This window comes from Grammomys surdaster, unplaced genomic scaffold (assembly GCF_004785775.1).
Source record: "Grammomys surdaster isolate TR1022 unplaced genomic scaffold, NIH_TR_1.0 196, whole genome shotgun sequence".
In the NCBI taxonomy this organism is placed as follows: domain Eukaryota; kingdom Metazoa; phylum Chordata; class Mammalia; order Rodentia; family Muridae; genus Grammomys; species Grammomys surdaster.
In genome coordinates this window covers 382,773-408,922 of record NW_021604641.1, presented here as the reverse complement: position 1 = coordinate 408,922, position 26,150 = coordinate 382,773, and the positions used below count along the sequence as shown (strand labels likewise).

Sequence of the window (26,150 nt, the reverse complement as noted above, 5' to 3'; positions counted from 1 at the left end):
TCTCTCTCTCTCTCTCCCTCCCTCCCTCCCTCCCTCCTTCTCTCTCTTGTACTTACTTAATAATCGTACTTAATATTTTTTAAATTACTCCAATTACTTTTGAGATTTTAATATAATTACATCATTTATTTATTCCTTTACTTTCTTTCCTTCAAACCTTCCCAAATACCCTCCTTGCTATCTTTCAAATTTATGGTTTTTATATGTGTATATGTATATGATACATATTTTTAAATACAACCAGATTAGTCCATATAATCTTACTTGTATGTACGTTTTCATTTCTGAGCATTTGATATCAGAGCAAATTTGAAAATATATTTCTGAATAAAATATTTGATATCATCATTTAGATAATTAAATATATAAAATATTGAACTACTTCAAATCAATTTTTAAGGTAAGAGGTTGAAAAATCACTAACACATATTTTTACTTAAGATCTAGGTGAAATATAAAATATCCATTTCAAAGAGAGAGAGATTGCTTGCATACCTGATAAAGAAGTGTGTCCAACATACTGATGCTGAATACTCTTCCTGCAGCAAAAGGCAGTCGAAACATAAAGGCCAGGTTAGAACCTCGTTCTCTCTCTTTCTGTTCAGAATCAGAGGAAGAAGCTGTGAGAATTTATATTTTATGCATTGCTTTGTGGCAAATTTTCTTAGCATTTATGTAAAAAAGATAATAATATTACATATTAACAATAAATGCACCCATCTTTGTTTAAAATTGACATTGTATATGTTCTTGCAAGTGTATGTCCATGTATGTGCTTAAAACTAAAATTGTAAACATCTCTTTAATTTTTATTAACAACTTTTCCAAATCTGTTGGAACATTTCATAATTCAGAATTTTAACTTTCTCATGTGTAAATACTTATTGTTACTGTAATAGATGACATAATAAAACAAATAATAAAAGTAGCTGAGTTAAACCTGAACACTTGCTGAAGCTACATAACATATCATGCTACTAAGATTTGCCTTTAAATATCATCATATATGAGAAAAACTTTACACATGTAAGAGCCTAGCCTAGAATGGTCATGTTGCCCCAGATCGATGTGTTGTGGTCCAAACTGCCAAGGTTATCACACTGCAGGGTCAAGTTCTGAGGAACTAATTTCATCTTATCAGTCAGAGTTTCATGATCAGTGCCCTAAGAGCCAAAGTTCTTCAACCATGTGCAAGCTTTGAACTAAAATGTGTGCCTTCCACCACTCTTCATGTCACAAGTAAGCACCTTAAACTGAGATTCCCAATCATCTATGACTGAAATAAACATACATCTAAGCTCTTCAATCTATGGTTTACGGGACATGATATATTGGCCATATTTTAAAGTAGCAATATTAGAGTAGCTGCTCTGATGTGAATATTTATATCACACGCCATCATTTTAGTTTACTTCTCCATCTGTCTCACCTTCTCTCAAACACACACTTAATAACAGAGAAGATCTTTTATGTTTTCAAAAGAATAGTAATGTGTATGTAAGTATGCATGTATATTACAATGCACAGAAGTTTCCTTATACATAATTCTACTGTTATTTGGATGCCGTGGTACAAACATAGAAAGCTTAAGTTTGAGGTCATTACATTTTACAGGAGCCTTTACATCAAAACAAAACAAACCTCTATTCTCTTCTTATTAAGATGCAGAAATGAAGACTGCAAATGTTTCATGTATTAACATTTGAAATAAGCATCTTAAGAAAGAAAGTTAAGCTTGTACTTACTGGATACTAACTTCAAAAAATGTTATTTCTTCTCAGAAAGCTTTACTAGGACAGACTAAAACAGTTATGCAAATAAAAATCTACTTCTTGAAGAAATTGAAGGCCCTATTTTAATTAAGCAAATTTTGGGACCTTAAAAAAAGAGACCCGAGTTTCCTTTAGTTTCCTTTGTCTTTTAAGATTGAGTGAGAGGCTGTTCTGAATGTCCATAACCACAAAACAAATACAAGGATATCTAGAATGGAGCCTGCATCCATTAGACATTAACTGCTACAACCACTATTGGAATCAGCATTTTGGTTTTTCATAAACCAAAAATATAATTTCATTAAGGTGCTTCTATGCCATGCCTCATATACAAATGACATTAAGTGAACATACCAAAGTGATATTTGTACCTCCATTTTTGTAGCATTGCTGTTCACAGTGACATCAGAAACACATTGGAAAGTTTATTAAAAGGTATGTGATTAAAGAACATGATTCCATCCCAGATTGCTTCCTATGTCCTTCTTTTCATGTAATAATTGAACTTAGAATCTTAACTTTATCATGTGGGATTTTTAATGAAGGTCCCTGTGTTTACTTTTATGTCCAACCTTAAATTCATTCACAAGTTTTAACCTGAATACCTCTTTGTAAATTTGAACTCAGAATATCTACCTAGTTAGTAAATTCTAATCAAAGATGCCTAATTTATCAAAGAAAGATTGTTGTGACTCTCTCCATAACCTGTTGGTCTACTGAATTTCCCAAATCTAGTATTAGTACAGTGCTCTTTTATTTCTTCTGCTAAAGTCTACTGCTATAACATGCAAACCTAACATATTCTAACCACAAATTTTTGTTACTCCAAGACAGCCTCACTGCTAATTAATGTCCTTCCTGGCAACTCCATTTCTGTTTATAAATTGAGTCCATTTACCCTGTGATTAGACTTTTCTAGACATGCCTGGAGAATAGAAAACCAAAATTTTTGTGATTAAGAAAAGATTTTTATTTACAGAATCAGAAATGTTTTAATCTTTGGAATGTATTTTCAAATCAACTGAAATCTCTCATGAGCTTAGTGGATCAGTGTGGATATTCTTCAATATATTGTGATTTGTTCACACAGGTTTAACCTGTTTGTGTATTTTCTGATAGAGTTAAATATTTCTAAACCCAAGGAATCTCTTCTACCTTTTTTTTTAAATGAAATACCTATAAATACCTACTTTCACATGATTTCCCAGGTCAAGAACATCATTTAAAACACTTCTCCAAACTTTAAGATTGGTTGATATTTCCATTTGTTAAAATGACAAGCAGATAGTGCATAGTGGCATGGTTTAGTGATTGACAGAAATATACAAGGTTCGAGTCAAGTGATTTTCCTTAGTCATTGTATGACCTCGAAGATTTTACAGGTTGGAAGCCAAAGTACATGGCTTGAAACTGAAAATGAATCCCCAAAGTTATTAAATTAAAAGGCTGGCAAGCCGAGCAAGGGGAAGATTCTGCACAGAGCCTTATCAACCTAAGACAGAAGTACATTGCTTTTGATAATGCATATTTCACAACTGTCCCTTCTATTTTATTCCATTTCCCATTGTGATTGCAATAAACAAAGTATCTGTACATATTACATATAGTAACCACTTAGAAAATATTATAGTCTATCATCATTCTTTTAATATGTTTAAATTTTTATATGCTTAGAGAATTCATATGTTCTTCCTGTAATGTTCCTTCCCATCATTTTACTGCACTTGTTTCATTGTTATTGTAATAAAACTATTTCTTTCCCACAGAGGCCTGCCACCTTAGAACAGGTCCCCTTACTCAAACCCACCCCGTTACTCTTGAATGTGATCTTCAATTACTCTTGAATATGATCTTCAACAACTTGTATTACACAGTTGTAATCTATAACTCCTTAGAAAGCTGTTTATTGATTATATATCTCCAGTACACTCTGTGTCCTATGAGAGTACAGACCATGCATTTGCTTCCTGCTATTTACAAACATGTCAAAAATACCATGAGGTCTACAGATGGGCAATGAACATTTATTTGAGCACATACGCTGTTCAATTTTTAGTAACTGCATACATCAAAACTTATTGAGGGTACTAACATTCATATGCTATAAGTAAGAAATAAAAAGAAAAGAAATGGAAGAATATTCAATACCTCTCTTGTCTCACTGGAGTTACTTAATGGGAGTCTGAAGATATGAAAGAGTATCCTGTCAATTTTTATTTTGCAACTTAAACTTTCTTTAGTGTTGTTTGTTTTTGCATTTTGTAAAGGATGTTTTTATTTTCTCAGATGGGTGCCAGATGTAAATATTGTTTTTATATCCTCAGATGGAATGATGAGATGAAAGTTGTACCCAAGCTGTTCGAATACATGGCTTGGATTGAGATCATAGCATTTCTTTCTCCATTCTAAGTATCCCTATTCCTAGGTCTACAATTATGTAACCTCCATACAATCTAATCTTCCAAGCTGACTGATACAGTCTGGCTTCTCTCAGCTTCTCAATTAATTGCTTTGGCAATGTGTTCTAATCTGCCTCCTCATTCTCTCACCAGTTCTGTGTTTACCTGTGTCTAGCTTGTCCTTCCTCCAACTTGTTTCTGTAAAAACTGTACACATATGCATATTCTTTTTCTCCCTGTGCTGCTCTTAAGTAGCCTTTCTTTCCCTTATGTTCATGAGAGTTGGGCATATCCTATTTCTGACTCATTATTTTAGATCTTCCTCTGATTCATCACTTTGTCTGATCCTCAATTAGAGGTTACTTTCAAACATTGTAGGTTCCTTCTACAAACTAAGCTTACCTTCATTTAATCATTTTTAAAGATTAAAGGTATGTATTAAGGGTTTGTCTGTATTCAGGCAGATCATTCTATAATCTAAAGCATGTCTACATTCCAGTGGATCACATAGACCTAGACAGTCTATGGATGTGATCCCCTACAAGAACAACCATTTTGCTGGATTAAAATTTCTCCACAATATTTTATTTTGTACTAATTATTCCTTCTTTTGATTCTAGCACATGCAGACATTGTAATCCTCCTAAAAATGGAACTATGTTCCATGAACTAACTTTCCTTAGCTTAGCTCCAGATTTTTGAACCTCAACCCTGCTTTACTTAAAAGTCTCCTTTGACTAATAAATGCATCTACAAACCCCTCATGAAAGAGGCTTCCATGCAGAAAATAGAGACCACCAGAGTAAATCACAATGTAGAGATCAATGGATCCCACTAATATCAACCTCAACAGATATACCCACATCAATGATCTCACATCTATTTTTCTGGGAACAGCACAAAAGCACTGTAGGAATGACTGTAAGAGGTAGAATACCAGGAAGTCTGCTGTGAAACTGTCTCTTTTAGAAATAATAGTATAAACAAGAACAAAACAATGCCAATATCAATAGATATGCAACTGTGGAAGGGGGACCATTTCACAGGCTGCCACCCCTAGACAAAGAGTTACAGTTAACTGACAACTGTTGAAAGGGGAAGAATTACCCTTTATTTTTTGGCAATAGGGAGTGTTCATCTTGAAGCCATATAGTTACCAAAAATTTGAATAACTAAAATGGCCTCCATATTTTTGTATACTATGCATATGTGTATGTACTTATGTAATAATAATAATAATAAAGCTAAAAAGGACTGTTAGTTTCAGAGTTGGAGGGGCATGGAAAGGAATATGAAAAGGGATAGAAGGAGGGAGTAAAGGGGATAAGTGATCTAATGCTATTCTCATTACAACATTAAAAAAACAAAATATATACTCATAGATATAAGTATACAGGTCATAAGTAGAGTACTTATCTATTTTCCACAAGGCCTTCAGTTCCTTCTCACAGTAAGCAGAAATTTTTCTTTCCAAACAGAATTTTGTATTCAAGTCAACATTTATTAAAGACTTATTTTCTTGATAAGCATTTATCTAAAGCACTAAAAAGAATTATGTGATACTTAAATCATTGCTTAAAGATTTAAGGTGATTTAATGCATTTGCTCATACCTGTATTTTGAGTATATTTGTGATCACATTAAATGCTTTTCTTGGAATAAGAAATTTCACTCTGGCAGACACTTTGTTTGCTATGTGGCAATCCAATACCATATGGAAAGAGATGACATTTTTTTGGATGCAATAGAACAGTGTAGGAGGCAAAATAAATCAAGCCTCATTGGAACAAATTATTGGCTTCTGTCCCTTCTCTGAAATACAATTCTTTTACATGGCTTCATTTCCTCTCTGACATCTGACAACAGAGTCCCTACCTCTAATGTCTTTTCTTAATATTTACCTACACAACATCTCTTAACTTATTTGCCCCCAAACATTGAAATTGTAGTAATCTGCCTAGTTTTTGACATTACTATCTCATTCTAGATGGCTCTTTGACTCCACATTCATTTCTTTAACCAGTCACCTCACAGACATTTGTTTATGAAGTTCAAGATAAATATTTTGGTTAAACTGTGTCTCCTTAAAACTACCTTCTTTTTTAACATTCTACTTCTTTGGTTGTAGAAATAGTTCAGCAAATTGAAGCAAGCACTTGCCATGAAAATTGATGACCCAAATTCAATCCCTGAGATTGCAATGATGTAAGAAAAGAACTGTCTATCACACATTATACTCTGACTTCCAGTCATGCATGTACATACATGTTGTGGTGATTTGAATATATTGAACCCAGAGAGTGGCACCTTTGGGAGGTGTGGCCTTGTTGGAGTAGGTGCAGCCATGTTGGAGGAAGTGTGCTACTCTGGTGGTGGACTTTGAGACCCTCCTCCTAGCTGTTTGGAAAACAGCATTCTTCTCCTAGGTGTCTTTGGAACAAGATGTAGAACTTTCAGGTTCTCTAGTGCATTGGTGATAATGGACTGAACCCCAGAAACTGTACATCAGCTCCAATTCAATGATATCCATTATAAGAGTTGCCTTGGTCATAGTGTCTCATCACAGTAATGGAAACATAAACTAAGACATGTATCTATGCACATTAATACCCATGATTCAAATATACACATATATCTTCATATGTACCATATACCTCACAAAGTACTACCTATATAATACATTCTACAATATTGATATTATTTAAAATAATTGAATATGTACTTTAACAAAGTCATTTCTTGCTCAGAATTCTCAAGTTCCATCATCATAATCACCCTGCCAGACCTTCTTTATTTCTTTATGAATAACTGAAATCATTTATAATACTCATTTACACCACCATGTCCCCTTTTAATAAGTACAGAATTGCCACAGCAATTACATAAAACCGTGAATCTCATGGAACCATCTTTCCCATGCCCTTAGGCATGATGCATCTTTTTTCTTCCATGTAGAAAATTAAGAAGTCAGAGGTTGGGTCACCAATGTCTGCATCCAATGGCCTTTCCAGGTTGTCTGAGTAGGTTTCTTCAGTGAGAGCTACTGAAGAGTTATGTAATTATTTGGTTAAACCCTGAAAATATATTCCTTTTATGGATTCTAGCACACCATGGAGAATACTCTTGTCTTACATAATGCACTGCTTTCCACAGCTAACCAAAAGCTCTATTAATTTAGATGTTCTGGTGCTCGCTAACTCTGAAATGTCTCCACAGGAATGCTTTTCTGCTAAGTGTGAATAGTTCAGCATTCATCATTTGCTCCCTTTACGTTATTCACTTTTTTAAGTAAAAATGAACTAAACACTTTGCTGCAGTGTTTTCGATCCTACTGGCTTTAAAAATATCAGCAAATACAGTCTTCAAAAATTGACTCAATCCTGATGAGAATATATGCTATGAAGAGAGATTAATATGAAAAAAAAACCTGTTATAGTCAGCACCTCTGGCAGAAGCCTCTTGCTCCAGCAGATGGCAAATTGGCAAATTAGCACCAGCTCAACCCCAAAGTGAATTACTTCCTCCAGTAAGGCTGTACCTTACTTCAATAAGGCCACACCTCCTAATAGTGTCACTCTCTATGGGCCATTTCTATTTAAGCCACCACAGAAAGAAATAACTCAATGTATCTTATTTGCAGATGATATAATAGTATATGTAAGCGACTCTAAAATATCCCTTGAGGAACACCTATACCTGATAAACACCTCCAGTGAAGCGGGTGGATACAAGATAAACCTAATAAAATCAGTTGGCCTCCTATCTATAAATGACAGGTGGGCTGAAAATTAAATTACGGAAACACTACCCATCACAATAGATACAAGTAATACAAAATATTTTGTTGTAACTCTAACCAAGCAAGAAAAAGACTTATATGGAAATACCTTCAAGTCATTGAAGAAAGAAATTGAAGAAAACATCAGTAGATAGAAAGATCTTCCATGGTCATGAATCAGTAGGATTAACATAGTAAAAAAAATGGCTATCTTAGATTAAACACAATTCCCACAAAAATTCCAACACAATTTCTTACAGACCTTGAACAATAATACACTTCATTTGGAAAAATAAAACCCAGGATAGCTACAACAATCCTATATAATAAAAGATCTTTGGGATGCATTACTATACTTGATTTCAAACTGTATAAAGAGCTGTAGTAATAAAAGCTACATGATAGTGACATAAATATAGACAGGTTGATGAACTGAATCAAGTCAAATCAAATAATCAGATATAAATCCACACATATATTGACACCTGATCTTTTTGGTAAAGAAGCCAGAATTAAATAATTGAAAAAAAAAGAACACATCGTTACTAAATGGTGCTGGTCTAATTGGATGTCTGCTGGTAGAAGAATTCATATCTATCACTCTTTACAAAACACAAGTTCAAGTGGACCAAATATCTCAACATAAAACCAGATACTCTGAATTTGATAGATGAGAAAGTGGGAAATACTTTTGAACCCTTTGGCACAGGAGACAGCTTCCTGAGAACACCATAGCACAAGTACTAAGATCATCAATTAATAAATGAGACATCATGAAACTGTAAAGTTTTGTAGTCAATAGGAAAATCAGAAATTCGCAGAATAGGGAAAACTTTTCACCAGCTCCACATCTGACAGAAAGGTAATATCCAACATAAATAAAGAACTCAAGAAGTAGACATCAACAAACCAAAAAAAAATTCAATTAAAATGGGGTTCAGATCTTCACAAAGAATCATAAATAGAGGAATCTCAAATGGGCAAGAAACATCAAAAGAAATATTCAACACCCTTAGCCATCAGGGAAGTGAAATCAGAATTACAATGAGAGTCCATATTATTCCTGTCACAATGGCTAAGAACAAAACACCAGTAAGAATTCATGCTGGGGAGAAAGTTAAACCAAAAGAACTCATTTCCATTGGTAGTGGGAGTGAAAACTTGTACAGACACTTTGGAAGTCAATATGGTTGTTTCTCCGATAGTTACTCTATTTACACCACTCCTTGGTATATTCCCAAAGGATGCTCTATCCTGCCATAAGGACACTTGGTTAAGTATGTTCATACCAGAAACTAGAAACAACATAGATATCCCTCAGCCAAAGAATGAATAAGAAAAATATGGTACGTTTAAGCAATGGAGTATTTCTCAACTGTTACTTTATTAAAATAACATGAAGAGGGGGTACTCTCTTAGAGGCAAAAAGGAGAGGGGATGGGATGGGTGGTTTAAGGGGAGGAGACTAGGAAGCAGGACAACATGTGACATGTAAATAAATAAAATAATAACAACAACCACAATAAATAGAATCATGAAATTTGCAGGCAAATGAATGCAACTAAGAAAATATTCATCTGCAGACACAGAAAGACAAACATGGTGTGTTTTCTCTTGTAAATAAATATTAGCTCTAAAGTAAAGGATAACCATGCTACAATCCACAGACACAGAGAGGCTAAGTAACAGGGAGGGCTGAAGGAGGAAAAGAATTCCTGGGTAAGGGAAATAGAATAGAGCTTGGAAGGAGACTGGGGGCAAGTGCAGATGGGAACAGAGGAATCACAGGGAGGTGGGATTAGAGAGTACTGGGAGAGATGAGTGGAACTGGTGGAGTATTTCCTGGTAAGGTAGAAATCTAATACAATAGGAACTACCAGAAATCCAGGAGGATGACTTTAGCTAAGAATCTAAGTAATGGGGAATATGGAGCTTGAAGGCACCTTCTTCTGTATACAGGCAAGTCTTCCAGTGAAGCGATTGGGATACAAACCTAGACATAAAACCTTGGCCCTACAAATTGTCCTTCTGGCAACATGTACTGGGGTAAAGGTTCCCACAGAATTTGTGGGAGTCGCCAACCAGTGACTGATGTAACTTGAGACCCATGTCATGAGAGGGAGTCCATTCTTGACACTGCCTAAAAGACCAGGAACCAGAGACTTAGGATAGAATCAAATATAACCAGCAAAGACAACAACAAAAGTCAATGAATTGATTCCTAATGACACTCTGATGATAAGACAGGAACCTAGTGTAATTGTCATCAGAAAGGCTTTATCACACAACTGATGGGAACAGATGCAGAGACTCACAGCAAACATTGGGAATTTCAGGGAATCCTGCTGAGTAGGGGGAAGAAGAATTTTAAGAGCTAGAGGGATCAAGGACACCACAAGAAAATGGGCCACAGAATTAACTAGCTCATAGGAGATCACAGAAACTAAATGAACAATCAGGGTCCTGTAGATGTGTTTGACCTAGGTCCTCTGTGTATGTGTTATGGTTGTGCATCTTTTTGTTCTTGTAGTACCACAACAGTGGGAGCAGGTGTTATCTCTGACTCTTTTAACTGATTTTAAGACCATTTTCCTCCTATTGGGAGGACTAGTCCAGCCTTAATATAGTTGCTGTGCCTCGTTCTATTGTAAGTTGATATGCCATGTTTGGTTGATATCCCAGGGAGGCCTGCCATTTTCAGAAATGAAATACAGGAAGAGTGGGTCTGGGACATAGAGAAGGTTGAAGGGTAGGAAAGGAAAGATATGAAGGAGGGAAAACTGGGGTAGGGATGTAATATGTAAGAGAAGAATAAATAAATAAGATTTAAAAGTTAATATGTTTTATGGAACAATACATATCTACCAATACACTATGTATTGATATTAAAAAGTTGTAATTCATAAAAGAACTAAAAACTTAAAACATCAGGAAGCCTGAAAGAAAACAATTTAGAAAGAATAGTTGCACCACAGAGAGGAGCTCATGAGTGAGAACATTTGAATTTTTAAAGACAAAGTTTATAATTCCCACTGGGAGAAACAGGAACAGTTGAAGTAATATTGACATAAGAATTAGTGCAATAACATAACTCATTTTAATTATAACATCAGTGTAAGTAAATAAATGGTTTTTAGTGAAGAAAGACAATTGAAGGGAAAGCAAGAGATCATCTTACATTGAATATTTGGAAACTATTTGGCAAATGAACTAGCATTAATTAAGCAATGTGATAGAATCAAATATAGTATTCATGATTGCAAAACGAGAGTAGTGGGTGGTGGTGATTGTGTCCATGAGTGTCTCCTAGTGCAAATGGAGGTCAGAGGATAATTTTGTTGAATGGGTTTCCCCTTTTCATCTTTACATAGGTACTTGGAACCAAATGCATGTCATCAGGCCTGTCAGGTTTACAGATAATATTTAACATCCAAATTCTTAGAAGATAAAAGATATAAAGGTTTTATTAAAATTTTAAACCAAAATGGACTACCAAAGTGTATTACACATTGAAAGACTAATAGGAGTAAATATGAATGACTCTTTGCCAAATATAAAACATATTGTTCTTTTTAAATGATCTATAAAAGATTTTTCAAGTTACTCTGCTTTAAAAATATAAACTATATTTAGTTAATATTTAATATGTATTTTAAATTGCAATACTGTCACATTAATACATAACTTCACTACATTTGGTATCACAATATTACTAGCTTTAGTATGTGGAAATATGTATTCATCTTCATGACAGTTAAAAACATGGCAACTCTGTGGAATTTTCCAGAGCAAGTATTCACACTATTGTCAATGCAGATTAAACCTTAGGGCTGCTTACAGCCCACTTAGTGTCCCAATATGAAAATACTAGATCTGTTGCTTTAAAACCTAATTAACATATTAGAGTTATTATTCACATAAATTACGTTTATCACCTTTTGTAATGAAATAAAAAATTGTATTCTCTTCAAATTCATTTGAAAATTGCATAAAAAAAGAATAAATAGGATTTTTAAGAACTACATGAATCTTTAGTAATGAATCCAACCCAGTATTGGCATTTAGTACAACCATTCAACTTAGCAAGTATAATTCCTGAAATTTTAATAAAATGTATTCAAGTTAGTTGTCTGTACAGAAAAATACAAAGTCAAGTAATATTCTCTTATGAGTTTTATACATCTGTGTTACCCATCATATTATAATCTCCAAGTGTTTCATTCAATTTTAAAACTGCCAATATTTGGCAAGGCATTTTGTGTACCCACAGTGGCTATCCAATAAATATTCATTCTCTTTAACTCTAATTTAAGTATGATTTAAGATTATTTCTCATTGCTTTTTATAGTAAACGTGAAAAACAGAATTTTAACATTTTTTTCTATTGTTCTTAAACAACTCATCCCTAGTTATTATTAAATTCCCTCCAGCCTTCTTTGACTCTCCAGTAACTACGGAATTTTGTATGTGACTCTTTCCATTATGATATCAATTCTCTGCTGTTTCTTCTTATGTGGGGAGACTATTGTCCTTCAATATGTTTATGAAAGAACAGTCTGTTCATGTAGAGGTTAGTTTCTTTATTACACATTGTTTCCATTAATCCATATCTAACACTCTGCATCTCACACACTGTATAATTAAAATGATGGTAAAGTTTGACTGTGTTATCATTGGTGAGCGGTTTAATTTTGAAGCAACTTTAAAGAAAGCAGTTGTGAAGAAAATAGCTCATATGTCACATAAACAAATGGTATGTATGTGTGTGTGTGTGTGTGTGTTTGAATGTGTGCCTGTATGATGTTTGTGTTCCTGTGTATGGTGTGTGTGTGTGTGTGTGAGTGTGTGTGTATTTATCTGTGTGTGTATTTATCTGTGTGTGTTTCTGTTTGTGACATCAATATAAGATATATCCTATAGAGCAAAAGTACTTCTGCTGCCTTGCTGTCCTGTTTCTTTACTTCTTCTCACCTGCTCCTTGTCTGCCTATCTCTTAAACTATTTCTGTTGTGACACTTGCTGTGTAGCATCATGAAATAGACTGTGTACTGTTTTCTACAGGAAAAATCTGAGAAAGATAATTTGATTCAGCAAACCAAAACAATGAGCCAAATTAATTGAAAATGCAAATTAATCACTATATGAAGAATGTATTTTAGAAAGATGCTTATGTTTGAAGAAAATACCTATTAGGCAGACATGTTGCGTTTGACCGAAGCACACTGACTGTCCAGTTTATTACTGGCCAGTTTTTTCATATATAGATTGCATTTCTCAAATTCTCATTAGACATCACTATGTGTTTGATTAAACCAATGGCATGTGAATGCGAGGAGTATATCCCAGTCCCAATACTGGTTTATGGAAAACTCTAATTGGTTACCACTGACTTTAGGAATAGTGTTATTTAATGTAGTTTACTTCTGAAGTTGACAGAATAGGAGACAGACAAATGGAGAAATGCGAGGACTGATTTAAAGAACAAAGCCTGATTCAAAATTACTATCTCAATAACCTGAAATCAACTACTGCGAACACTAGACAAAAACATGGATTGAAGAGGCAAGTAGAAAAGACAAAAATCTACATTCAGGAAGGAATTATGAGAACAGGCCTGGCTGTAAAAAACAGTCAGAAAAAATGCATGAGTTTATTAAGTTTCAGGGAGGAAGCTATAGTCTGAAAATTCTTTGAATTTTTTCAGCTGCCCTAAGGAGTAAGTTATATAATCTTAGAGAAATATCGACTGTGCTGATATGAATAATGTAGTATGGGAAGAAGCTTGAGGTGAGCTTCAGGGAATAGAAGACAAGGCCTAGCAACTGCATTATGTGATCATCAAGAAATTTTTGGTGGCACAGCTTCAAAATAACAGGTGGAAAGTTTCTGGGGTCCAGTGATACTGCTTTTAGCTATTTTTCCATTTTGAACCTGAAAGTGCTATTGTGATGATGTGCTACTGCAATGACAGAGCTCAAGACATGCACTTGTCATCTTTGCATTTGATAAAGCCTCAAAAACAGGCAGGCCTTTCTGGCCTTCTCTTGCTCTGTCCCTTAGTACTAAACCACCATCCAAAGAGTACACATGGAGGGACCCATGGCACATATATAACAGAGGATGGGCTTGAAGGCATCAATGGAAGGAGAGGCCCTTGTTCCTGTGAAGGCTTGATGACCCAGTGTAGGTGAATGCCAGGGCAGGGAGGCGGGAATAGGTAGGTGAGTGGGGGAGCACCCTCATACAATAGGGGGAGGGGTATAGGACAGGTGTTTCTGGAAGGGAAACTGGGAAAGGAGATAACATTTGAAATATAAAAAAAATAAAATATCCAATAAAAATAAATAAAAAAGAGAGAATTAAAAAAAGAAGAAAAGAAAAGTAATTTACTCAATTCATCCAGGTGAATTCTTCTGAGAGTTTTTCAGAACAGTGTCCAGGGCTGGCACAGTGGCTTAGTGGGTAAAAGTGCTTTCTAGAGAAGCTTGACAACCAGCTTGGATCCTTGGAACCCACAATGGAAGGGGATACATGACAGGGAACGTTTCCTTCTGTGCCGCAGAGGTGCAGTGTGCTACACAGGTAGCAATATATGCCTACAGGTATACATGTACACACACAGACACAGACACAGACACACACACACACACACACACACGCAAAAAATGATCATGACTACTGCTACTACATAAGACAAATGTTTAATTTTTTTTTTTAAAGACTGATACATAGAGAAAGAGTTGTCAGGACAAATCTTTTTATTTTTTTTATTTTTTTTATTTTTTGAGACAGGGTTTCTCTTTGTAGCCCTGGCTGTCCTGGAACTCACTCTGTAGACCAGGCTGGCCTCGAACTCAGAAATCCTCCTGCCTCTGCCTCCCACGTGCTGGGATTAAAGGCATGCACCATTGCCCTTGAACTTCCATTGGAGTCCTTTTTAAGTTTTTACAAATAAGATTAAGAACCCAAAGAAGGAGCACCAAATTCCCCTCCCTGTATCAGTACAAGAACAACATTCAACACATAGAAAGTGATACTTCACCAGAAAAGCCCTCTATGACTCTGCAAAGACCTCAGTACGCCAGCTTTCTGTAATCTAATCATCAAGCAGGTTTTTCACTTTCTCTAACTTCAGTACCCTAATAAAGTTTCCAGTACTGATCTTTCTCTTGGACAATAAATCTCACCACAATAAATCTCCTTTTTAACCAAATAGGATTTCACACGTTGGATTTTCATGAGTGTCCAGTTGGACCTTTTGCTAAGTAACATAATAACTTCTTCAAATGTTTATACATATAAGTAATTATAGAGATTAGGATACTTATTTGTGACAATATGAATAAATATAATTTATCCCTTTACTATAACTAAAATGCTTATTAAATAAAATATTGGGCTGCTTCACCTTTATTATAAGCCGTACCTTTACATGCCATTATTGATTTTTTAGCACCATTTACCAGCTAAGAATATCAAGGCTAGAAGGAAATAATTAATCCAGGATCCATTACTGAGAAGCAGTGGAAGGTTGGACCAGTCCAACCCCAGAACCTGGTTTCTTCATTACTATTCCATCCCACCTAACTTGTCAAGATTTTGGTAAAATACATGTCATCACCAATCCTACCCAGACTGCTAACTACCCGATTTGCTTATGGAAACCAGGTCCATTTAACCCTCATTAAAAAACCTTTACTGTATTAAAGTGTTATGGCATTCTGGAAGTTGTTATTTTCTGAATACTCATGGCTCTGTTTCCCACAAGACATTGATTTGAGATCTGTAAAATATTGAAAGACTTTTTAAAACCATATCAAGGTTATTGTCCATGTCAGTAATTAGAGAAAGCCAATGATTCCCCTAAACCCATAGAAGCAACATTAGAGTGGACTAACATAGTATATGTGTTAGCTATGGAGATAGAAATATACAGAGAGAACCAAAACCCCTTTAGCATCACATATCTTCAAGAAGTTCAGGCAGTGTCTGTCAAAATGGTGAAATTCATCACTGAGGCCAGATATTTTATCTCACTCTATTCAACTGCCCTTTACTTACCTCAAACAACACATAAGTAATCTCTTGTGTATGTATTTGCATTACTAAGTCTAGTGATCAGAATGCAGGCTATTCTAGTTAGTTTGGCTACTGTGCTATAAATCTGCATTTGAGGCAGCTCATCATATCAGAATGAGCTGAAATTCTGTTCTTTGTCCCTGATATTTGCAGAACCATGAAGCATCTGCTGATTAGGTATTATTTCACCTCCTGAGTAGGTGTTTACACTCTATGTGAATTACTGAGTCATAAACCTTCCCCTTATGAGAAGTTGTCTACTAGTCTATCATTACCCCAAATTAGAGAAGACATGAACACCACACCCAGTTTGGTCACTGAGAAGGAAATCCAAATTGTAACATTTTGTAGAACATGACTTGGTTAAATTGTTGATTCATTTAGCATCCTCATCACATGGCCTTAATTAGGTAACCTCACTGAAACATTCTTACAGATTTCCAGTCTGTAGTATGTTTTGCTCTTGGTTTTCGTGCTCAGATGCCCTGCCACAGGTCTACTGTGGTATCTCCCTCATCAAAGTCAGCAACAACCCTGCTTTTTCTCAGGCTGTGCCAGTTATGTGACTGTAGCAAGAAGTAACAAAAGCCTATGATTCTTTTAATGCTATATCATTCATAATTCTTTGAATCCAAAGGGGCAAACTTTCTTAATATTGGTCTTACCTTTTCCAGTTTTGAAAGTGCAAGAGAGTAACAATCCTTGGCTCTGAATTGCATGAATCTCATATTTGCTGGGTGAGTAAGCTCAGTGATAATACTGAGACTTGAAAACAACCTAAATTAAAGAAAAAATACATCACACTAATAATCCAATGTGGCATGTTTTTATAATAACATATTTATGAGTGAGTGATTGTTAGCCTTAGGTATAAAACTATATCTAATTACAACAGCAGGCACTGCCACATAAAATTATCAGTAAGATACAAGAAAAATGAAACACTATTTTTCCCAATATTTTTTAACCAACATGTTAGTACTGTGAGGAAAAAATAAATTCAGCAATTTTCCTTTTATTAGACATTTTATCTCCATAATTATGAAGCATCATCGAAGAGGAACTCATAAAGTTGATTTAAGAAGTTATTAAGATTACTTTGTGGATGATATTAAAATAAAATATACAGATATTTGGACTGCTAAAAAATTTACTTGATGCTTTTCTTGTCCTTTCTATGAGTTCTCTAAAGCTATGGCTGCCTAGTATAATAGTATAATTTTTGTAAAGGTCAAATCTTGGTACAATGAGCTTCTGAGATAAGAAAATACTATAATTCAGGTAAATCTCACCAATGAATTGAAGCTAAGTTTAATAATGTTGTTAAAAATAAGCAAAGATATTTTTTGCACTACTTTCTTTTCTTCTGTCTTTATTTTATACATTCAAAATTTCACAGGTTCATAAACATTACTGATTGTTCACCATCATGGAGAAGTGCATCATGATGTTACAGTAAATGATTGTATATGTGCTTCTGTTGCCCTGGTCTAATCTAATCTAATCACTTGAAGCTTTTCTGATTCTAGTTGTTTGAGTTCCTTCAGTAGTTATTTTCTATATTTTCTATGGTAATATGCCTTTCCCTCCAAGAAACAGTGTCTTTTAAGTTAAACTAAGCTAGGACCACTTAAAATGCCTACTAGAAGACTGAACTAATCCCTAAATTAAAAGATTAGCACTTATGAAATACATGAGATATAAACCAAATCAAACTCCTGCTCTGCCCTCATTTCATAACTCCAACACTGAGGGTATTCTTGCTTCAGCAGCTGATAGCTTGACAGCACACTACAAAAGAATGTACTTGTTTGAAAAGAGGAACCCTAACCCTGAGCCATAGTGCTGAGGATGAGTTTTACATTTCCTGGGGTCTAATATTTCCTGATACTGATGGAAAGTTGCTAAAGTAAAATGTCTTCCACCTGCCAGGCAATGGTGGAAAGCTATCACTTGAGGAGCCTGCAGGGTCTTGTTCCCAGCATGGGACAACTATTCATGATGACTTTCTCTCAGGTCTCTTTCCAAGGGCTGTCTTGAGCATTCATGTTAATACTTGAAACTATTCTTCAGAATAGTTCCTTCATAGATCTAAGGGAAACCTGTACATCATGTTCTTTACCTAAGAGGACCTAAAACCTTGATGTCATTCATGCTTTATAATGTAGGAAGTATGATGTCTTTATCTTAGTTTGGATGGCAGATCTTATTTCTTCGTCTAAGTAACACGTAAGAAGGGTAACATAAATAGTACCAGTAAACTATGACCTGATTATAATTCCCTTTTATGACATTTAACATTACAATATATATTAATTTCATTTGTGTAACATGCCACTGTTTTGAATGTTATATAAGAAAGTGCATTCTGAAGATTATGATGGTTGGTGAAAACTTTAGCAAATCCGCAGACAATAAATAGTATATTTAAGGAATTTTAACATTTTTATTTATTATTATTGTTATTATTATTATTTTGTGGGTGGGGGAGTAAGAGAGGGAGGGAAGGACAAGAAGAATGCAGGGAAGAAGAGAAGAAGGAAGGGAGGGAGGGAGAGAAGGAGGAAGGGACAGAGCAAAGGAGGGAGGTAGGGAGCCTCATTATTTAGAAGGTCTGTTGAACCAAGTTGCTGCTATGTCTTATAGAGAGGCCTTAGTGCTCTTTTAGCTTTTATCTTTCCAGAGCCTAAGATGATGTTGCTTTCCTGTTTACTTTTCTCCTCAATCTTTACAAGCTTGAAATCAAGGTTATTTTTTATACATCCTCTAGAATCCAGTTAAAATGTGAAGTCTTAAATGGTTTGAAGTGGAAATCCTTACCTAAGGCCCCTGGCATTGGATTTTCAAACACTCTATTGCCATATACCCCAGGGGATTTAGCTTTATGAAATAACAATATCTGACAGTCTAGATGTTCCTTTTAGGACCTACTACTGTCTATCTCATTACATCTCATTATACTTCCTTAACTAACACATCACTTGTGACACATTTTCTGAAGTTTTTTTCATGTAGATGGGTTGATGGTTTGGTAGTAGACACAAAGGATTCTGCTCTTTACTTTATAGCTGTTTTATAATGTGTGTATGACAAACAATATTGGGATAGTTTCAGCATCTTTGTGTTTTCATTTCAAATCACAAATGGTTGCTGTCATATAGACCCCTTTATTGCAAAGGCTCTTTAAAAAAAATTACAAGAGGAACCTCAAGGGGAAAAAAAGTCAGTTGATTTTGGGACTAGCCAACTACCTAAACTCATATCATCATTTGAATTTCAGAGTCATCAATTTAATGAACAAAATATTATAACTAAATATATTTAACATATGGGATGTCTTAATCAATATCAAGCAATGTGAGATCATTACTTAAGTGAATAAGTAATGTCATTAAAGTGACTCAATTAATACAAATTCTTGTGACATTTTTATGCACTAAATGCTGTACTCAATATTTGAACTTTCTTCATTGCTACTTCTGTCTGTACCTCCTTTTTGCAAGACTATACAGCAGTTGGTTTAGTCTGACTCTGTTTTTTCAATGTGTGCAGAATTGCACTGGTCTGTGTCAAAACATTTCATGAGCTCAGATCAATAGAACTAGTCTTGTAGCTGTCTTTGTGATTCTGGATGCACTTGGTGGGTTTAGCAAATCTGCTATTGGTCAAACACCAAAACCATACCCTCTTGATTGATATTTGATGCTTGGCTGTTGTGAGTTTCCAACTTCTATTGCAAATCAAAAATACTAGCTGTATTATCTCCTTAAATTGTAATACCCACCCACCCCCAACCTTTGGGGCAATCTCTTACAATGGGCATTTTACTGACGAAACTGAAATGCGGAAAACCAAAATATGTTTTCTGTATTTCCATATGTATCAGAATCTAGCTAATACTCTAAATGCCTCCTCTTATTACTATAATAAAGAGTAGGCACATGGGAAAGAAACATATATGATCAAAGACAAAATATATTATTAAGAGTATCTATCAATATGCTGGTGCTTCACATATTAAAAACTCTTTTTTCAAAATATTAAGTCTACCACTTAACTAGCATACAGAATGTTTGGCTTGTTGCATTGGTCTTAGAATACATGGCTGATGTCTAATATCTAATTTAACAAAGACTTGACAAAAGTCTATTATCAGAAATATCTGATCTTCAGAAATACAAAGTGGTATAAAAGTGAAATACTCATGATTTATCCCTCTGCAAAATAACTTTGGAGAGAGTATTGCTAAGTAATTATCAGCCTATGAATATTAGTTAAAATATTGATAAATTGTGGCAATGGACTGCTCTTCTATGAAGAGATATCAAGACACCAGTGCATGAATAACTTCTGAGGCAAATACAGCTTCTAAATAATAGAAAGGCATTTCATCTTTTGGAAAATTTTTAATTTCTAATGATGTGTGAATTTTATGTATATGTACATGGCTTCATTCTATAATTGATTAGATATAAGAGAAATATGTTAATAAAAGAGGTAAATACTATGATTGGGTGGATAATAATTAAAATTGCAGGACCTGATTATATTTGAGTTGCTTTTATGCTTGAAATTTTATTTGCAACAAGATGTATGTGCCTTGCCTCTTATACATAAATGAACTTATTATTTTATGAATTTATTATTTTAAAGTAAGTTATAATGCATTAGCTAAGCCTGCCATCTAGTGAAAATTTAAAAGTAATACTTGTGAAATAAAGTATTATAGGGCCATTTATATCTATAAAAAACATGTGTATTCAATTATAGGACTTATTTATGTATTTATTTACTAATATATCTAATTAAATTTCTTATAATTGCTGATACCTAATATCAATTTTTCTGCCTTAATATTTGCTAAACACATTGTGAATGAATACTAAGCAGTTTAGAAATAATATTATATAATAAGCATCTTTTCCCCAGACAACAATAGTACAGTTAAACAACATGGAAATTGATAAATATTATAAATCGTTTTATTTTGTACATTCTTGCTGTTTTATTATTTAATTTTACATGATATTATTTAAATAAATTTAAATAAAATAAAATTATCACATCCTCTTGCTTGCTAATTTGTTCTTTTGTTGTTGGGAGTTTCAAACTTTTATTACATATCAAGAGAACTAGCTGCATTATCTCCTCAAACCACAAGTAGGAAAATATCCTTTAGGAATCTCTTCCAATGGCACTTTACTGAAGAAACTGAAGCAGAGAAAAACAAAACATGTTTACTGTAGCATTGCCATAGTTGTCAGAATCTAGCTAACTCTTCAGAGTTCAAGTTTAAAAATGTCTCTTCATACCACTATAATAAAGAGTGGGCAGGTGGGAAAGAAGATCAGAAACAATAATATATTTTCATTAAGAATAACACCAATATGTTGCTGTGTTATTTTAACTTAATATAGTATCATTGTATAATAATACAATGATTGTATAATTGTATATTGCATTATACAATAATATTGTATAATAATGATTTATTAATTACATTAATGTAATTAGAACTTATTTAAATCTCTCTCTGATCATGCTCTGGCTCCATTACATTTCCAAATTTATTTCAGAGCAAAACAAAGAGAATAGTAAACAATCCTGGAACATTTTTAGTAATATTTTAATTAAAACATTATTTCTTGAAATAAAGTGTTATACTATAAAAGGTCCAGTCAAGGTGACCAGAAATGATTTTTTAAATAGAGTGTAAAAGTTAAATTTGCAAGCATATGAACATACTTAGATAAATGAAAAAAAAGCTTAAAAATGCAAGCGTGTTAGCACTGACATAAATACAATATATACCTTAACTTTTCATAAGTAATAAAAAATGTCAAGTCTTCCTTAGGAAAAAGAAGATGATAGATATAAATTTTTCCATATTTTGAAATTTTTATCCTTGTAAACCATAGATGACATAAACATCAAAATGTTTTTACTATATAAGTATTTTTAATACTTGTTTAAATTACGTGAAGTGATCCGTATGTTTACTCTTACATTATTTTGAGTTGAATTGTTTCCCACATTCATATGCTTGCCTTCCTCAAAAGGATTCTGATTTCTTGGACCAATTCAAAGTGGAATAAAAGTTTCTTTTTCCACTTTTCCTTTTTATGCTGTTACCGTCCTAACAACACAAAAATCTTTATTGGTCTAATCTGTCCGAATCTTTTTCTCCATAAACAGTGTCCATATTGTACTTAATTATGTTTCTCTGTCCTTCTTAAAAGATCTACTTGTTGACATACTCTCATCTACAAAGCCTGAATTATGGTGGATTGTGAAGGGCATTACCATATCATGGCACAATGGTCTTCTTTATTCTCCTCCATTTCCTTGAGTAGTTTATGCTCTTAGTTCCCCAAGCTCTCTGTAGTAGGCAAAGGTCCCTCAAGTGTTCCACTCCCCTCTGCACACTTAGATTCCATTCATTTGTGGCAAATTATGAATTACTTAAGGGGAAATCTTTGTACACATGAGACCAAAGCAGATATCCTTCCTAGTGAGGTCAAATGAGATTAGAAGAAAGAAAAATTTCAAGGAGCTATGGGGGTTCTAATATAATTCCTAAAAAACAGGCAATTTTGTCTAGGTCAGAAGTTAGGGATACGATTGGTTTTGAAGATATTTTTGTCCTACCCAGGGGCTAGAAATGCAATGTTTAGAGAAACTTGGTTATGTCCTGGTTTCCTATCTATAACTTCCTTCTCCTTTAATACAAGAATCTGCTGAACATATCTGCCTAGTGGCTGTGATTAAATACATTATGAGTTCTTGAACATGTGTGCTGAAACACCAGTCCAGCCTCCCAGAGGCACTGCATGTCTCATTGTGATCTGTGATTGGGATAATGGTCTGACCAGCTCACATCCCCATTTCTCTGATCAGTAATCTTCATTAAAACCTAGACAAAGATGATTAGCACCAACACACTTGCTCTCTGACCCAATACAAGGTCTGCTTGCTTTCTGTCTACAATGAAATCTCCCTTTAAGTTTTCTTTCTAAGGTATATATTATATAGTAGAGCTACTTTCTAAGATGCAGCCGCTTATGAAATCCATGCTTCCAGCCTAAGAAACAAAGGGCCTGGAAATCACTAGTATTAGTGGCTTTGATAAACACTGACTCTGTGCCACCATAGTCCCCTAAGTTATATTCAACAGAAAAAGAAAAAAACTCCATCAAATTCCAGGACTCATCCCCCACATCTTGACAGTTTTGTGTTGTTTTTAATAATTGTGAAGCATAAACACTATAGATAAACTTTTAAATAATTGCTTAATATTTTTTAACTGACTGAAGTTAAGTAATAATTCATTAGCATACAAATTCTTCCATCCATGTCTACACTATTTTTCTTAATCACTGTAATGGTAACAACTTGTATATTCTCAACTTTTCCTAGGTGTCTGATAAATCTATAAGCTGTGCATACTCCATTACTCTTTCTCAAGAACAAAGGTTGAGTCTACTGAGAGGTCAAATGCATTTGCCTGTAAAGGTCACTGGGCCCTGCTCCTGCTAATGGACGGTTTGGTCTATTTTAAAAAGATGATCGATCCATGAGTCGTTTACATGTTCACAGTGTTCATTATCTTACAAGTTCTGTCAGCTAAATTTTAGTAAACAACATCAACAACACTTCTTACTGAAGCAAAATTAACACAAGTGAAGTTTTGAAGGAAATTACTTCTGGAGTTTTACCATTTAAAGAAAGAACCAGTTTAAATGCATAATTGACAAGCAGTAAAACCCTTTTATGTTCTATGTAGAGAAACTTTTGTTTTTCAACTACTAAGGAAAATGTTTCCTTTCCCTTTCACCTGATACCTGGTCTTTTGCCAAATGTTCTTTAAACAAATACTAGACCCTATAAATGCTGCCTTCTTTCTCAGGAACAAAGGTTGAGTCTGTTCAGATGCCAAAGAACTCCAAAAAAGAATAGCTCAGTCTAGTTAATTTGAACCCAATTTTGATGTGCTTGTTTAAATTTATCTTAGGTAAAAACCCATTACGCAATACTATGAGAATATAAAATACTTTATAAAAGAAATGTAGTGTGTGTGTGTATAAATGTGCATGTGCATAATGTGTTCATGTATACCTGTATATATAGGTATGCATGCACATGTGTGTGTAGACCTGATATTATTTTCTGCTGTCATATTCATTGATTATTATCTTATAGACGATGTCTACAAACAGACTAGACCTCCTTGGTTTGTCTAGACCAGCCGACTGTTGAGCTCTGAGGATCTCACTTCTCTGTCCCCCAAGCTCACAGATTGCCCATGTAGGCTTCTAAGATAACTTTTTCTGTTGGTTCTGAACAAGGGCTTTGCACACTGAGACATAATTCTAGACACAAGATTTCAAAGAAAGGGGTACTTTTCCTTACATTTCAAATTCATATATAGATATTCTGGTACTTCTTTGTCTGGAAAGAATTGTTAGTGTTTCTATTTAGATGTGGAGCTAGTCAGTAGTAAGGAAGTGTGAGATAAGTAAAACAGGCCAAGACTTGGCAGAGACCTTTTCTCTTAATATTTTTGGTATTTAGAAATGGTCTCTGGGGAAGAGTATATCAACCGCTAAGTGTGTAGAAACATGATTTCTGGGTAAAGGAACCAAAATACTTTATATCTCCCTGACTTCCTCTAGGGACTCTGAATTTTCTGGGTAGTGATTTTCCAGAGAGTTTCATGCTATAAGGGACAAAGTTGGCCTGAAGTCAAACCCAAAGAAACAAATACACAAATCAAAAACAACATTAAGTACCTACTCTCTATATTACAAGAGAACATAGGCACTTCACATTATTAAAATAAATCTGAATGTTCTGAGAGGCCCAACTCACATACATTGTATGGTGCATGTGGGCTAAAGGTATTATGGTGCAATAAACTTTAACTTAAATCTAGTTGAACTAGCATCTTGGGCAGAATACTGAGACTCAGCAGCTGTAGGCATCAATAAATCCCACTACACAGAGAGTGACGATAAGACAAAGTACAAGAGGCAACAAGAGGAGACTTTTAATGACAAGGTTGACCAGTTGACAAGTTGTTGGGGGATTAGTACTAAGCTTTGGAAGGATTTTATATCACTGCTGAAATACCCTATAACATAAGCTAGCTGGTGAAGATAAAGGCAAGAGAAGGCTGTTCTTTCAGGATGTAGATCCTCTTTCTTTCTAGACTGTCAGAGATCTGTGAATAAAGAACAACTGAAAGATTCAACTCCTGTGTCTGCTTATTGGTATTGGGTGACAGACAGTTCCAAGTCTGGTATTCGGGTACAGACTGTGACTGATTAGCACCTCAATGATGTAGAAAGCTGGAATGTCAGGATCTACAGCCAAGTGACATCAGGCTAAATTTAGTCTCTTTAGCCTTTTACTGCTCACCTCTATCTGACCTAATATTCTTATAACTTATAATGGTTACATACTCTCCTTTTGAAATTTAATACACCACTATCTTCCACCAATCCAAAAGTTAAAAATATTATCAGAAAGCATCTGAGACTTACAGCAGGGACATCTCTTTTGGTGCATCCATCTACCAGACACCTCCAATGATGAATTCAAAAAATGCTTTGATTTTTTTTAACTTTTACTTTTATTCTGTAACTATAAAAACTTCATGAAACTGTTTCCATCCTAAAACTTGTTATTTGGGACAACCTGAAGCTATGTGTCTGGGGCATGGTCAGTCATATTTGTGTACAGTTTAATCTGTCTTCTATTTCCCTTGAGATGAGAACTATGATTGTTTTTATGGATATTAAGAAGATCCATAAGACTAAGAGTCTATATAGGCAAATCTACCATGAGAGAATGAACAAATCAAGACTATAATAAATTATCAAAAAAAATTCTTGCCTAAGATTTGGATATGGAACATACCTATAGTTTATGAAATAAAATCAGGGTAAGGAAATAGAGGTAAGAGAGTCTTCAGTTTAGTATTCAATGGGGACCTGTCTCAAAAAAAAAACTCTCTAAAACAAACACCAAATAAAGTAACTATGTAGTATAGAGGATATGGCTCAATAGTAGAGCACATATTCAATACTTGCAAAGGACTATGTTTAGTTTCCATTGCTGCCA

At 34.4% G+C, this 26,150-nt stretch overlaps 1 protein-coding gene across 3 annotated transcripts in view; it reads right to left on the bottom strand.

Moving 5' to 3' along the window:
• The window catches only part of Kcnt2 (potassium sodium-activated channel subfamily T member 2), a 345,424-nt gene that overhangs the window by 42,425 nt on the left and 276,849 nt on the right, over window positions 1-26,150 (bottom strand). For all 3 annotated transcript variants that reach the window (XM_028769952.1, XM_028769953.1, XM_028769954.1), the window contains 2 exons: window positions 16,694-16,805; window positions 496-597 (listed from right to left, as the gene is read on the bottom strand). In XM_028769952.1, coding sequence (XP_028625785.1) covers window positions 496-597; window positions 16,694-16,805 — 214 coding nt within the window. The remainder of the gene's footprint in view (window positions 1-495; window positions 598-16,693; window positions 16,806-26,150) is intronic.